Genomic DNA, 13,814 nt, shown 5'->3' on the forward strand with positions numbered 1-13,814 from the left:
CGGCGAGACAAGTAAATGGAGTTTGAGAGCACGTCAATAATTCCAGTTTTTTTATACAGGTATTTACTGCCGCCTGTACTGCTACGCCCAGAAGCACGTGAAGAACATCAGAGCCATCACGCGCCCCATCGACATCCCCGACGCCACCAACCCCAAGAAAAGCATGAAACAGAAGAACAAAGCCCTGCACATCCACCTGCATAACCACCACAGTTCTCCGTACCACGTCAGCGACCACAAAGCCGCCGTCACCGTGGGCATCATCATGGGCGTGTTCCTCATCTGCTGGGTTCCGTTCTTCTGCATCAACATCGTTGCCGCTTTCTGCAAGACGTGTATCCCCGACATCACCTTCAAGATCCTGACGTGGTTGGGCTACTCCAACTCTGCCTTCAATCCCATCATTTATTCCATCTTCAACACCGAATTCCGGGAGGCTTTCAAAAGAATTCTAACGGCGCATTACCCCGATTGGTGCAAGTGTGGCTATCAATCAGTGGCTCTCAACACCAACGACAAGTTCGTCACGGATTACGGAACGAAAACGGTTATAGTGAATGCAAGAAGGAACGGTTCTTTTGGGGAGTTTTCCAGCGAGCATTTGAGCACGGAGTCCGTGCATCACACTAGAGTCAATTCGGCTGAGCGAGACTTCTTCGGAGAAGGCGTCAGCGCTATTTGACAGGACTGCGACCATCTGCAAGACACGATGGTTTAAACAATATTCTTCATTTCAACATGGCTGTGGGTTCATCATCATGTAGATGTAGACGTGGAGGACTTCTTCATGGCTTAATGGACATTTTATCACGTGATCGAGCCATATCTTCGTCGAGTAGCAATACTTAAATCAGGTTGTGATATGTTCTAGTCTCCAAACAGTGACCTCTTCGTGGTGCACGCGAAAGTTAGTGGTGCAAATGAAGAAAAAAAATTTGCACGTATGTCGGGTTATTACTCGAACACTGTCAAATTTCTCAAATGTGTGGTTTTTATTGGTCGAAACTGCTGCTACGACATGATTTGCAATAATTGGGTGTATTTTTGTTCATTTGCACCACAAGTTTGGTCGCGTGCACTGGGCTGTTCGGACCCCAAATAGACTAACGAGACAGGGTTTTCATAAATAACTGAAACAAGACAATTTCAGCGTTTATTCGCTCATTAGAACGCATATCTGTGTAGACACTCTGTAAATACCTAAATGGATGTAACTTTCTATCCAGAGCTCTATTGTATAGAAATGGATGTTTTATACCCTCTATCGATGTTACAATCATTGTTACTGTACATAAATTAAAAAATAAACTACGATCTACTTGAGCGTTTTTTCTCGCTTTCGAGTAAAATCCTCTTAAACAAGACAGTCTTATCCTTTCCCAGGTCGGTCTGACCAAAGGTTCGGTCCCAGGACAGGTTCTTCGTATCGCTAAGATGCCTCTTCTCTTTTTCTACATTGATCTTATTTAACAAGCTACCAGCTATATTCGGAATAATAGGTTGCAGTAATATCCCGCAAACCCGCAAACTTTCCAAAGTTAAATGCAAGACGACGTTCAACTCCTCCGACTTGCTCGGATCTTTTTTCAGCTCCCAAGGCTTTAAAGTTTCAAAGAACAAATTCGCCTGATGAAGAGTCGCTATTACGCTGTCCACTACTTTATAGAAGTTAAACTCTGAATAATGGCTCGTGCACACATCTGAAAAATCAACAAGAGGAAATGGTATCAGAATGTGAAAAGATTGTAACTTTCGGCGTGATTTCCGTTTTATCTTGCTAGACACGTATTGAGTTCCGATTGTTTGGACGGAGTGAGGTAAATTGTTTTATCGACACTGAAAGTTCAATTACGGCATCGAGAGTTAACGCAAGCTTCGGTTATTGCATGATTAAAACTTAACTTGTTTACATAGCTGATGGATATTAGAGGTGATATACACTCTTATTACAAAACAGGTGAGCGATGTGATCGGCGAGGAATTAAATGCACGACCCAAACTAGACTCCCGATCTTATCGCGGCGAACAAAAAGAAAAACCAACAAGGTCAGCACTATTGAAATTAGTTGGCTTCCTTGAATATATTTACTTCGAAAATAAATTAATTCAAAGTGTGGTTTGATTAAAGTATGTTGGTAACAATGACATGTAGATAACAGTGCTGCCAATATATCAATAATGCAAGGCCAAGTACTGTGGAAAACCACTATTTTGATGACATAACGCTTTAATATGCAGTAAATTCACGCTTTTAAAAATATACACACGTTCTGTAGTATTGTGTGCACTCTATACAGGGTCCGGCAACACTTGTGTCCACCCCCAAAATCGTCTTTAATTTTAAAGATAAAATTTTGAAAATTTGCATACGCTCATAGTTGACAAAGCTCTAGAAGCTGACGTAAAAATTTGTTTTTTTATCACGGTTTGGTTGGCGTCGCGACGCCTAAGAAGTATAATTTTTAGCGATTTTTGAGTTTTTGCGGAAATATACGCGAATTCAATTTTATTTCAACATAACTGTGGTACAAATATCTGAGTTTTTATTTTAAATCTAATGCAAATTGTGTTTAAAATTTGCGAAAAAAACGTTGCTTTATCAAGTTAGTTTTCAAAATTATGACAGTGCAGCGGCAATCTACGTTTACACCAAAATTTCACAAGTCACTTCACTCACTTTTATAAAGGTTAATTTTGATTACCACGGGCATGTTGCACTTTATGGACACCAGAAATCGTTAATTAACATCGACAAAGTGACAATTTCACCAAGTAAGACTTTTGTTACAATCTAAAGCGAGCCAAAGAATAGATGTCATTTGTGACACAAGATGTTGACAGATGGGTGTATACGTAGTTCCCAATTTTGACATAATAAAATTGGAAACTAACTTGATAAAACAGCATTTTTTCCTCAAATTTTGAAGACAATTTGCATTGAATCTAAAATAATAACTCAGATATTTTTAACATATTTATATTGAAAAAAAAATTAAATTAGGGGTTGATATCACAAACCCTCACAATTACCTAACAATTACATTTTTAAGGCGTCGCGACGCCAAAACTATCAGTGATAAAAAACAAATTTTTACGTCAGCTTCTAGAGCTTTGTCAACTGTGAGCGTATGCAAATTTTCAAAATTTTATCTTTAAAATTAAAGACGATTTTGGGGGTGGACACAAGTGTTGCCGGACCCTGTATATCTTATCGTAGCCTCAAACCAACGATTATTTTGGCCATTACTGTATAGAATTCACTACGATTTATTTGATTTGTGGCCCCACTTATCTTTCATTGCCAAAAAACTTCACCACTGAACAAAATAAAATTAGCTGTAAACCGAAATTACAGTCGGTTTAGGTTGCAAATATCCACTTTGACAGTTATTTTTCTTTAAGTTGGAATCTTAATGAATTAGCTTCAAAAAATTTAAGATGACAAGGTTGGCATCATTGCTCCCCTAGAATTTGACATTTGCCAATGTTGCCGTGCATCAAGATTACGTAATTAATTAGTGCAAGTCTTTAGACATGTCCCAAATGAAATGAAATTTTCCTCACATGCGATTGCTTAGGTTAGAAATGTTCACTTTACCAGTTATTTTTTGTATTTAAAGTTGGAATCTTGATGAATTAGATTTAGAATTTTTGAGACGATAAGGCTGGCAGCATTGGCCTCCAGAATTTGGCGTTTGCCATTTTGACATGAGATTTCCTGTTAATTAATTAATGCAAGTTTGTAAACATGTTTCAAATGAAGTGAAATTCCCTGCTGTTTCAAACAACCAAATCTATTTCCCACACATTACACTAACATACTGTACCCCAAAACCCGCCATTGCAACATTTGCAATAAGAATTACATAATGTAATTTTTAGAATTTGTAACTTTGGGCGACACTTGCAACCTATATTTGACGTTACAAAAATGGTGGATGCGCCGGGAAAAGCTTTTATTCTTATTCCCACCTCATTAATTCAGTTTGGAAACTGAGCCACAAATGGAATTAGTTGGTTCAGGTTGCAAATGTATCCTTTGACAGTTATTTTTTTATTTAAAGTTGAAATCTTGATACATCAGCTTGGGAGATTTTAAGATGACAAGGTTGGTATCATTATTCCCAGAATTTGACATTTCTTAATTTTGACGTAATGTGGTGTGAATTAAGGTTACCTAATTATAATTAATGCAAGTTCATAAAGAACAGAGGTTCCTAGTGAAGTGAAATTCCGCTCAAATGCGACTGCTGTTAAAAACGGTAAGAAACAAATTGAATTTCGACACATAACATTAACAGAATTTACACAATCGTCTTTTGTACCCTAAAATCCAATGCACACCGCCATTGCAACAAGAACAAATTAGACGATAAAAATTTGTGACCTTGGGTGGACATTTGCAACCTAAGTCAGTTGCACAAACTTTCGGCCGGAAATTTCCCTGTTTAGACGACAATAAATAATCCCGAAGAAAGCTAATCACTCACCTGGCAGCATCCTGACGTGTTCAATTAACTTCTTCGTCACGTCCAGCTCAGCCACCTTCCTCAAGGCATCGTCTTCGATCCCTGGAAACGTCTGTTGAGGATTTAGGGCAGTTCCGCAGCACCGACTCAATAAATTTCCGAGAGTATCGGCCAATTCCGAATTCAAGATGCGGATCAGTTTGGTGTCGCTGTAATCTCGAGGAGGAACACAGTTTTTCTTTGAATCATAAACTAAAGACTTACTGCCATCACTGTGGGCGACACCTTCGCGTAATAAAAAGTAGCGGAGGCCCTCGTTCGTATAAATTTCACTCCTCTGGAACGGACAAACGACGTTGTTTTTCGATTTCGACATTTTCTCGCCGTCCACAGTCCAATGCGAGTGACACAAGAGGGTAGAAGGGGGCTCTAGGCCGGCAGCGAGGAGAAAAGCGGGCCAATAAATGCCGTGGAACCTAACAAGAATTAATAAGTGTCCTGGAGTTCCAGAGCCGGAGTAGAGAAATTAGATTAGCGGTAGGTCACTTTTTGCTTCATTTGCAAGTCGGTTCCTTAATTACTCTCCTTCGAGTCCGTACCTGTTTTTCAATGTCACCCTAACTTACTTAAGTATGTCCTTTCCGATGACTTGAACGTTCGGCGGCCAAATTTCCCGGAAACTTATTCCGTCATCTTCAGCATATCCGGCGGCGGTTAAATAGTTGACGAGAGCGTCCAACCACACGTAAACCGTTTGAGTTTCGTCGTCGGGTACTTGTATGCCCCAGTGCACTCGGGAAGAAGGTCTCGATATTGAAAGGTCTGGCAAAGGGGCGCCTTCCACCATATCCAACAGGATCTTTCGAAACTTTGCTGGTCTGACGACTTGCTCTGTAATGCAAACCCGGAAAGTGGGGCAGGGCCGTTAAAGTCGATAAAATGCAGCTGGCAAAAGTCTAGCTTGATATAATACAACATTTTATCCAATGAGTTGTAGGGTAGTTTTTCTGCCTCAAATGAGGGAGTAATGGGCCACTTTATTAACGCGTTTTGAACAACATTTATTTGTGTGGGATACGATCAGTTCGTCCCCGACAATTCGTCCCGGGTTCTTTCGCCCCAAGGCAATTTGCCCCCAGTTTAATTCGTCCCGGTGCGATCTTTGATAATAATTAAAGAAGTAAGAATTTTAGAATTTATCATATGTAAAACTAACCTAAAATCAAAATTTGTCCATAAAATTTCGTAATTTCGACAGTTTTAAGTTAGAACATTCAAATTAGGAAGATTCACTATTTTTAAGATGCTTATTAAGTGTATTTAATCATAGAATTTTATAAGAAATAAACATTTTAAAATTTTTCATATGCAGGACTAACTCAAAATCAAAATTAGTCCATAAAATTTCGTAACTTCGACAGTTTTAAAGTTCGAACAACCAAATTTGGTACATTTACTACTTTCAGGGTGCTTATTTAGTGTATTAAATTATAGAATTTTAGAGCAAGAAGTAAGAATTTTACAATTTTAGGCCTATTTCAAAATCAAAGGTTGTCTATTCAATTTCGTAACTCCTACAGTTTTAAAGTTAAAATAGTCAAATTTGGTAGATTTACTCCTTTGAAGATATTTATTAAGTGTATTAAATTATGAAATTTTAAAACAAGAAATAAGAATTTTAGAATTTTTTATGTGAAGAACTAACTTAAAATCAAAATTTGTCTATAAAATTTCGTAACTTTGACAGGTGCGATCTTTGATAATAATTGAAAAATGTGATTAATAATTTAACTTAAAATTCATATCTGCAACACAAGGTAGCTATATACTAAGAAAAATCGTTTTATTACAATTAAAAAAATCAAATACAATAAAATTGTCACTGATAAATACAAACATTTAGAGAGCAGACAAACAAAAAATGCAATATTAGCATGCGATAAAGACGCATTACAAATTAATAAGAGTCTGACGAAGAATTAAATAATTATTATTGTTGTGTGAAAAATATTCGAAATTATTTTCAATAATCGAAAAAAAAATTCTTTTTAAGAACAAACATCTGCAAATGAATTTTTAACTTTTAAACTCTGCCCGTGCCGCCAAAATGAAAAATTACATAAAAGTAGTAAATTCGCGAATTCCGAGTTCAGAGCGTTGTAGAGAATCACTTCATTAGTTCAAATATGAAAAAAAAAAAATAAAGATTCGGGACTTCCCCACAAAGATACATTGATCTGAATGTGCACTTTTTGAACTGCATTTTCTTCAAATGCAGGGTAAAAATTACAGTGTTTATTGTTATTTACGGTGTAGATGATTGTGGATAATAATATAGTAAAAAAATTTCTAAAAGAATTTGCTTTACTTCGGTGTAAAAAAAATCTTAAATTTTTGTAATTTTTCTTAAAAATGGATCGGCAACGTGGCTAGAAATCAGTCTGTTACTATGGATGCAGGCAACTATAAATTTTGTCAAAATCTGTCACCCCCAAGTCCGGACTAAGGGGGGGGCTAAGGGTGCTGTAGCACCGAGCCCCACTTTCCCAGGGGCCCCTTGCCACGTAAAAATTGCTATAAAAATTGAAAAAAATACAAATCTACGTAAGGCTTTCTTTGCATAATTTTATCGATGGGTCCTCTTTTGGAATTTAGCCCCGGGCCTCAAATTTTCTTAATCCGGGCTTGGCTCACCCCGCTAAAAATTTGATTCAAATACTGAATACGCAGACATGTGTTTGGTTTTGGAGGCATTAGATAACAGATCTGTGGTAGCTGCTCGCCTATACCATGAGCGATAGCCCAATCGACTGCGTCAGCCAATTTCAGGAGTCTTTTGTCGCTGGACACACAAGCATTATAATGATTCCACACATGGAAAAGCAGATTCTCGCCGCTTACCGCAACGATCCAAAAATTAGCACACGAAACTTGAGTCGTCAGTTAGATGTGCATTTTTCTTTAGTGAGCAAGCTGCTTAAAAGTGGCAAAATTGACATTACTTGACAATGTCAGTTATGACATTTTGAACGTATCTAAGGAATACAAATAGAAATCATAAGATAGGTCATCAGGATGTGAGTTTTGCAATGTTGTCGCATTGAACAAAATGAAAGTGCTTACATCTTCTTCAGGAAGTGCGAAAAAATTTTTTTTTAAGTATTTACGGGTACCACTGGGTTTTCCCCACCGCGCTCTGAATTCGGAATTCGCTAATTTTGAGACATCCTGTATATTAAGAAAAACATTTTAATGATCAGATGCAAAAAAAATCTAAAAAATAACTTTGAATGAGCGCATTAGTTTCCTGCAATATGTATTAATAAAATAAGTACTGGTTGTTTAAACTCTCACGATGACAACAAATAAATTATTATTAATGATAATTTTAGGGAATTGTTGCCAGACCCTATGCAGATAATAAATTATAAAAAACGAATTATATTTTTATTGTATGTACGTGCAGTTGATGTTCTTATTATTCCAGCGCATGTAAACAAAGCTTTCAGGGATAAATTTGCGGGGGATGATTTTTCAAGGGGACGAACTATCCGCAAATCTATTTATGTAGATATCGAGGATTATAAATTGAAAGATCCTCAATTTTCCTTGTAAACCTGCCCTGTCTCCGCGCGTAAACAAGAAAAGATCTCGAAATCCCATCTCGACCTTTCAATTTGTATCAATTTTTTCCTTAAAATTAATGATCCTGCCCTCCACACTCCTCCTCTCCGTCTTAATACCTTTTTATCAAAGTCGGCAGATACAAAAAGGCGTCAATACATCAACGATAAGTTCATTTATTATTGAGACACCTTTTACGTCGCCCCTTTTATATCGGAAGATTTATCTAAATGACATTTTTCTCGCAATTGTAATACTTACCGTTTCTTTTGATCCAATATTTAAGATCATCTTGCAAAGATCGAAGCGGAAACATATAGTTCACTTCCTCAATCCATTCAGCCGGATGACCGCTCTCGCCGGAAATAATTGTTTTACGACCGTCCGGTCCGATTTTTTCTTTCAATTGCGTTTCCGTTAAGAACGTTTCGTCGGAGACACAGTACCAGCCCCCATATTTCGAGGAGAAAATCTTGTTATTCCGTTTTAAAACATTCTAAAACTTCAAATAAACCCCGAGAGCACAAAAGAGGAAAGACAAACCCAGAACTTATGAACCGCACGTTCATGTTCCTTCGAAGTCGTGCGGATAAAATCAGTGTAGTTGATACTGAAACGCTCCGACAACGACTTGTATTGTGACGACACCCTCGAACAATATTCCGAAGGAGTTGCGTTGTTCTTCATGGCGGCTTGTTGGATTTTCGAGCCGTGTTCATCAGTCCCTGTTGAAAATTTCAAAGTTCGCGCCGTTTCTTCGGGGGTGGATATGAGTCGCCATCTATACACAGCATCCGCAATTACGGAACTGTATAAATGACCGATGTGGGGATCTGAAATGCCGCTGCTTTCAAAAGTTCTTAAAATTGAGCCCCGTTTTGTCCCCCGGTGGTAATTTAGGGGCTGTTTAAATTTGACACTGACAGTTTGAGGTTAGGAAAACTTACTCGCGTTTACGTAGTAAATGGGGGTCGTCACGAAAAACGATGACAGGGGGGTTGAACTCTGTCGTCGCACGAAGGTGATTCCCCGGGCGCTCATTTCTTGTACTTTTTTTTTATGGGGAAAATTCAGCACGATGCGACTTAACCTAACTTTGTTCAATCAACTCAGGTTCGCGTCTCGGCTAAATTAAAGCTCTTCTTAAATATGAAATACCAGTTTTATTGTAAAACTAATAGGTATTACAAATCGTGGATATGAACTTAAAATAAATACGATGAAGAATGCCGACTATAGATAAATATTGCCTAAATTACGTCCAAATAAAGTCTTTAAACTCTTAATATCTCTAAACACTTATTGTAGCAGATTGCGATCCAATCCGGTTGCGTTGCGCCCCACTGAATCTGGTTGACTTCTCCCTCAGCAGCTGTGTACGCCAAAATGGGGTCTTCAATCGCTCTGGGCATCTGCTGGATATCCCAAATAAGCGCTTGGTGGTCATCTCCAGCTGTACAAATGTGGCAACTTGAATGTGGGGCCCACGCAATCCCATTAACGCACGCTCTGTGGTTGTTGAGTCTCGCCACGGGGGTACAAGGGACCCTCACGTCCAAAATAATAACTTCGCAAGCATCCATCGCGATCGTTGCTAAATAATTGGGGTCCTGTTTGTTCCACGCGAGTCTCAAAAGCGGCGTATGGGCAGGATCCTCGTAGATTATTGTCGAATGTTCTAAATGCCTCAAGTCAAACATGCGGACGGAGCCGTCAGCCCCAACGGAAGCGAACATGTCTCTGCCGCCCCCAGCTCGTGAAAACGCGATGTCATAGACCTCCTTGTCATGGGCTATTAATTGGGTTTTGACGTGTCCAGAGACTAAATTGACGCGTCCGATGATCTGGCCGGTTTCCAGCCCCCAGATGGTGCAGGTGGTGTCGATGGACGACGTCCCCACGAGGTTGGGGTCCACTTCGTTCCAGTCGAAGCTCGTCAAGGGGGCACAGAAGTCCGAGTTCTTGTTGTTGTTCAAAACGCACTCCAGGCGAGTGTCGGGCTCTCCTGCGCGCCACACTCTCAAGTAATCTCCACTGAAACACAAAGTTAAAGGGGGCTCAGCTAAGAACTGTGATTATTTTACCTTGTGGCGAGTAGATCAGGGTAGACCCCCTTGCTGTCTGGAATCCACATGATCTTCGTCGTGGGATAAGGATGATCGAAGGTACTTTTAGGCGAGAACTCACTACTGTCCTCATCTAAAGACACAATCTGTACTTTGTTATTGTACTCTTCAACAAAACTTCCCAGAGCCAAACGAAATCGTTTGTCTGGACGCACCGACCAATTCATACTGAAAAGTGGCCATGGCGCTATATATTTGTATATTTCTTTTCGTTTACCAGCCGGAACTACGCCGGAATGTGCCATTTCTACAATATTCTTGTAGTTACGAGAGGCTGTAACAAAACTCATCACCTTACCTCACACGGCAAGATTGATAATTATTTGTATGTTTTTGTGCACGAGCGAGAAAAAATCGAACGTTTTTGCGCCCCCAACACCTCTCTCATTAGAGATTCATGTTTATTTCGATAGTTTGACAGGTTTGACACATTGATGACAGCTGACGGCTAACACTGGCGCGAACTTAGCCGACGAGGAGAGGGAGAGTGTCGAGTTTGTGTTTTTTTTTTAATTATACTTATTTAGTTTAATTCGAGGGTGTTGTTTTTTTATCATTCTTCCTTATTTCTGCAAATGGTTTTGATTCAAAAATTGTAAGTTTTAAAAACAAAAGTTTAGTCCTCTGGTGAGAGGAGGCGTGAACACGGCCTCCTCCATAAAAAGCTAGACTTTCGTCTATCCGGCCTCGCGCGTGGGGCCAATCTTTGTGTTTGACACATGACAGATAACCGGGAGTAGGGCAGAGTCATCTATTGGGCTTAAATAAAAAATTAAAATCTTAGTGCTTAATGGGATCACCCATCCGTTCTTTTGATCAGTTACTTACTTACTTTAGCTTACCATTTATTCGGATTAAAAGCACGGACTAAGGAATATTTTCTTCGTTTAAAAGTTTAAATTTTAACCAAGTTATGCAACTGCACATGCACCGTATGTCAGCGCCCCTAGCGTCAAAATCACTCCCACGCGCGAGGCCGGATAGACGAATAGAAAGGCCGTGGGCGTGAACTATCAACTTCGGCGTTATTCCGCTAGGTGGCTTTTATGCAAAAACTTTTTTCACTTTTCGGTGTAAATAAATACAATAAACTACTTAACTTGTTAATTTTAACCTCAGAAAAGCGAATCTGTACTTTGATTTAAGATTTACGACTTTGTTAATATTTTATTTAATATTATTTATGGACTAAACATCGACAGGCATCTTAACGTATGTCTTAACTTGACTATTTTGACAGCAGGCACAGAGGTTATGTTCATGAATTTTAAAGTCAAATATCTCGGAAACCATTAGAGATATTGCGATGCGGTTCGCGTCATCGATTTTCTCGGCTCATTTTACGTTAGAAAAAGTGCTTAAAAGCCTAAAATTCGATAGTCGTTTTTTCGCGAAAAAAAATTGCGACTCAAACGATGAAAATTTTTCATTTTTTTTAATTTTTAACCATAACTCGCAAACTATTTGTCCTATATATCTCAAATTTGGCCAGTAGATAGATTTTAAGCTCCTCTTTCGACTGATGTATAATTCAATGCTATTAAACGTCATTTTCATTTTGAAAACATTGATTGAAAATCACCCTAAAATGATGTTTTCAAAACAGTTTTTTTCCAATAGCTCATTTATTTATTAAGCAAACTCAACAAATTTGGATCTCATTTTACGCAGAATTTCACGCTGAATCCAAAAATATGATAATTTTTTAAAATTTGTCAATAAATAACCGAGTTATGGCCGTTTGAAATTTTGGGTTGTCGCCAGAGGGTCAAATTTTCGAAGGTTCGAAACAATTCATGCTCGATATCTCGGAAACTATTCCAGATATTGGAATGCGGTTTGCGGCATCGTTTTTCTCGCGATTTTTTACATAAGAAATCGTTTTTAGATTTTCCAATAGTCGAAATTTGCAAATTTTCGCGAAAATTCATGATTAAAACTATAGCAAATTTCTCATATCGATTTCTCGCTTATTTTTTAGAGTAAACTTGAGTTATTATACATCAATGAACGCAGAATTTTACGCAGATTCCAAATCTGGGATTTAAATTCAGATCCGACAACAAATAACTGAGTTATGGCCGATCAAAGTTTCGGATAGTTGATTTTCATTTTTTCTCATTTTTCCCAATTTTCAAAGTTAAATATCTCGGAAACTATTAGAGATATTGAGATGCGGTTTGCGCCATCGTTTTTTTCAGCTCATTTTACGTCAGAAAAAGTGCTTAAAAGTCCAAAATTCGATAGTCGATTTTTCGCGAAAAAAAATTGCGACTCAAACGATGAAAATTTTTCATTTTTTTTAATTTTTAGCCATAACTCGCAAACTATTTGTCCTATAGATCTCAAATTTGGCCAGTAGATAGATTTTAAGCTCCTCTTTCGACTGATGTATAATTCAATGCTATTAAACGTCATTTTCATTTTGAAAACATTGATTGAAAATCACCCTAAAATGATGTTTTCAAAACAGTTTTTTTCCAATACCTCATTTATTTATTAAGCAAACTCAACAAACTTGGGTCTCATTTTACGCAGAATTTCACGCTGAATCCAAAAATATGATAATTTTTTAAAATTTGTCAATAAATAACCGAGTTATGGCCGTTTGAAATTTTGGGTTGTCGCCAGAGGGTCAAATTTTCGAAGGTTCGAAACAATTCATGCTCGATATCTCGGAAACTATTCCAGATATTGGAATGCGGTTTGCGGCATCGTTTTTCTCGCGATTTTTTACATAAGAAATCGTTTTTAGATTTTCCAATAGTCGAAATTTGCAAATTTTCGCGAAAATTCATGATTAAAACTATAGCAAATTTCTCATATCGATATCTCGCTTATTTTTTAGAGTAAACTTGAGTTATTATATATCAGTGAACGCAGAATTTTACGCAGATTCCAAATCTGGGATTTAAATTCAGATCCGACAACAAATAACTGAGTTATGGCCGATCAAAGTTTCGGATAGTTGATTTTCATTTTTTCTCATTTTTCCCAATTTTCAAAGTTAAATATCTCGGAAACTATTAGAGATATTGAGATGCGGTTTGCGCCATCGTTTTTTTCAGCTCATTTTACGTCAGAAAAAGTGCTTAAAAGTCCAAAATTCGATAGTCGATTTTTCGCGAAAAAAAATTGCGACTCAAACGATGAAAATTTTTCATTTTTTTTAATTTTTAGCCATTACTCGCAAACTATTTGTCCTATAGATCTCAAATTTGGCCAGTAGATAGATTTTAAGCTCCTCTTTCGACTGATGTATAATTCAATGCTATTAAACGTCATTTTCATTTTGAAAACATTGATTGAAAATCACTCTAAAATGATGTTTTCAAAAGAGTTTTTTTCCAATACCTCATTTATTTATTAAGCAAACTCAACAAACTTGGGTCTCATTTTACGCAGAATTTCACGCTGAATCCAAAAATATGATAATTTTTTAAAATTTGTCAATAAATAACCGAGTTATGGCCGTTTGAAATTTTGGGTTGTCGCCAGAGGGTCAAATTTTCGAAGGTTCGAAACAATTCATGCTCGATATCTCGGAAACTATTCCAGATATTGGAATGCGGTTTGCGGCATCGTTTTTCTCGCG

The 13,814-nt window shown here is 37.8% G+C and overlaps 3 protein-coding genes across 5 annotated transcripts in view; 1 reads left to right on the plus strand and 2 right to left on the minus strand.

The window, feature by feature from the left end:
* Nucleotides 1–1,318, plus strand: part of LOC148169068 (dopamine receptor 1-like) — a 37,131-nt gene extending 35,813 nt beyond the window's left edge. For both annotated transcript variants that reach the window (XM_088045134.1, XM_088045135.1), the window contains one exon: nucleotides 60–1,318. In XM_088045134.1, the coding sequence (XP_087901260.1) occupies nucleotides 60–682 (623 nt within the window). In that variant the 3' untranslated portion in view covers nucleotides 683–1,318. The remainder of the gene's footprint in view (nucleotides 1–59) is intronic.
* MetRS-m (Methionyl-tRNA synthetase, mitochondrial) lies at nucleotides 1,141–9,220 on the minus strand. Its single transcript, XM_088045133.1, has 7 exons — nucleotides 9,041–9,220; nucleotides 8,637–8,926; nucleotides 8,355–8,589; nucleotides 5,096–5,360; nucleotides 4,734–4,945; nucleotides 4,491–4,685; nucleotides 1,141–1,700 (listed from the first exon to the last, which is right to left on the minus strand). The coding sequence occupies exons 1-7, from the start codon at nucleotides 9,132–9,134 to the stop codon at nucleotides 1,309–1,311; spliced, it is 1,683 nt and encodes a 560-aa protein (XP_087901259.1). The 5' UTR covers nucleotides 9,135–9,220; the 3' UTR covers nucleotides 1,141–1,308.
* Nucleotides 9,221–9,233: 13 nt separating this feature from the next.
* Nucleotides 9,234–10,782, minus strand: wap (DDB1 and CUL4 associated factor wap). Of its 2 annotated transcripts, XM_088045137.1 has the most exons (3): nucleotides 10,518–10,782; nucleotides 10,178–10,466; nucleotides 9,234–10,127 (listed from the first exon to the last, which is right to left on the minus strand). In XM_088045137.1, the coding sequence occupies exons 2-3, from the start codon at nucleotides 10,462–10,464 to the stop codon at nucleotides 9,368–9,370; spliced, it is 1,047 nt and encodes a 348-aa protein (XP_087901263.1). In that variant the 5' UTR covers nucleotides 10,465–10,466; nucleotides 10,518–10,782; the 3' UTR covers nucleotides 9,234–9,367. The 2 variants fall into 2 exon arrangements, with proteins under 2 accessions (XP_087901263.1, XP_087901262.1); XM_088045136.1 differs by having other exon boundaries at nucleotides 10,178–10,777.
* Nucleotides 10,783–13,814: the final 3,032 nt, after the last annotated feature.

This window comes from Gnatocerus cornutus, chromosome 9 (assembly GCF_029298725.1).
Source record: "Gnatocerus cornutus isolate USDA-ARS CGAHR chromosome 9, icGnaCorn1.1, whole genome shotgun sequence".
NCBI classification, from domain to species: Eukaryota; Metazoa; Arthropoda; class Insecta; order Coleoptera; family Tenebrionidae; genus Gnatocerus; species Gnatocerus cornutus.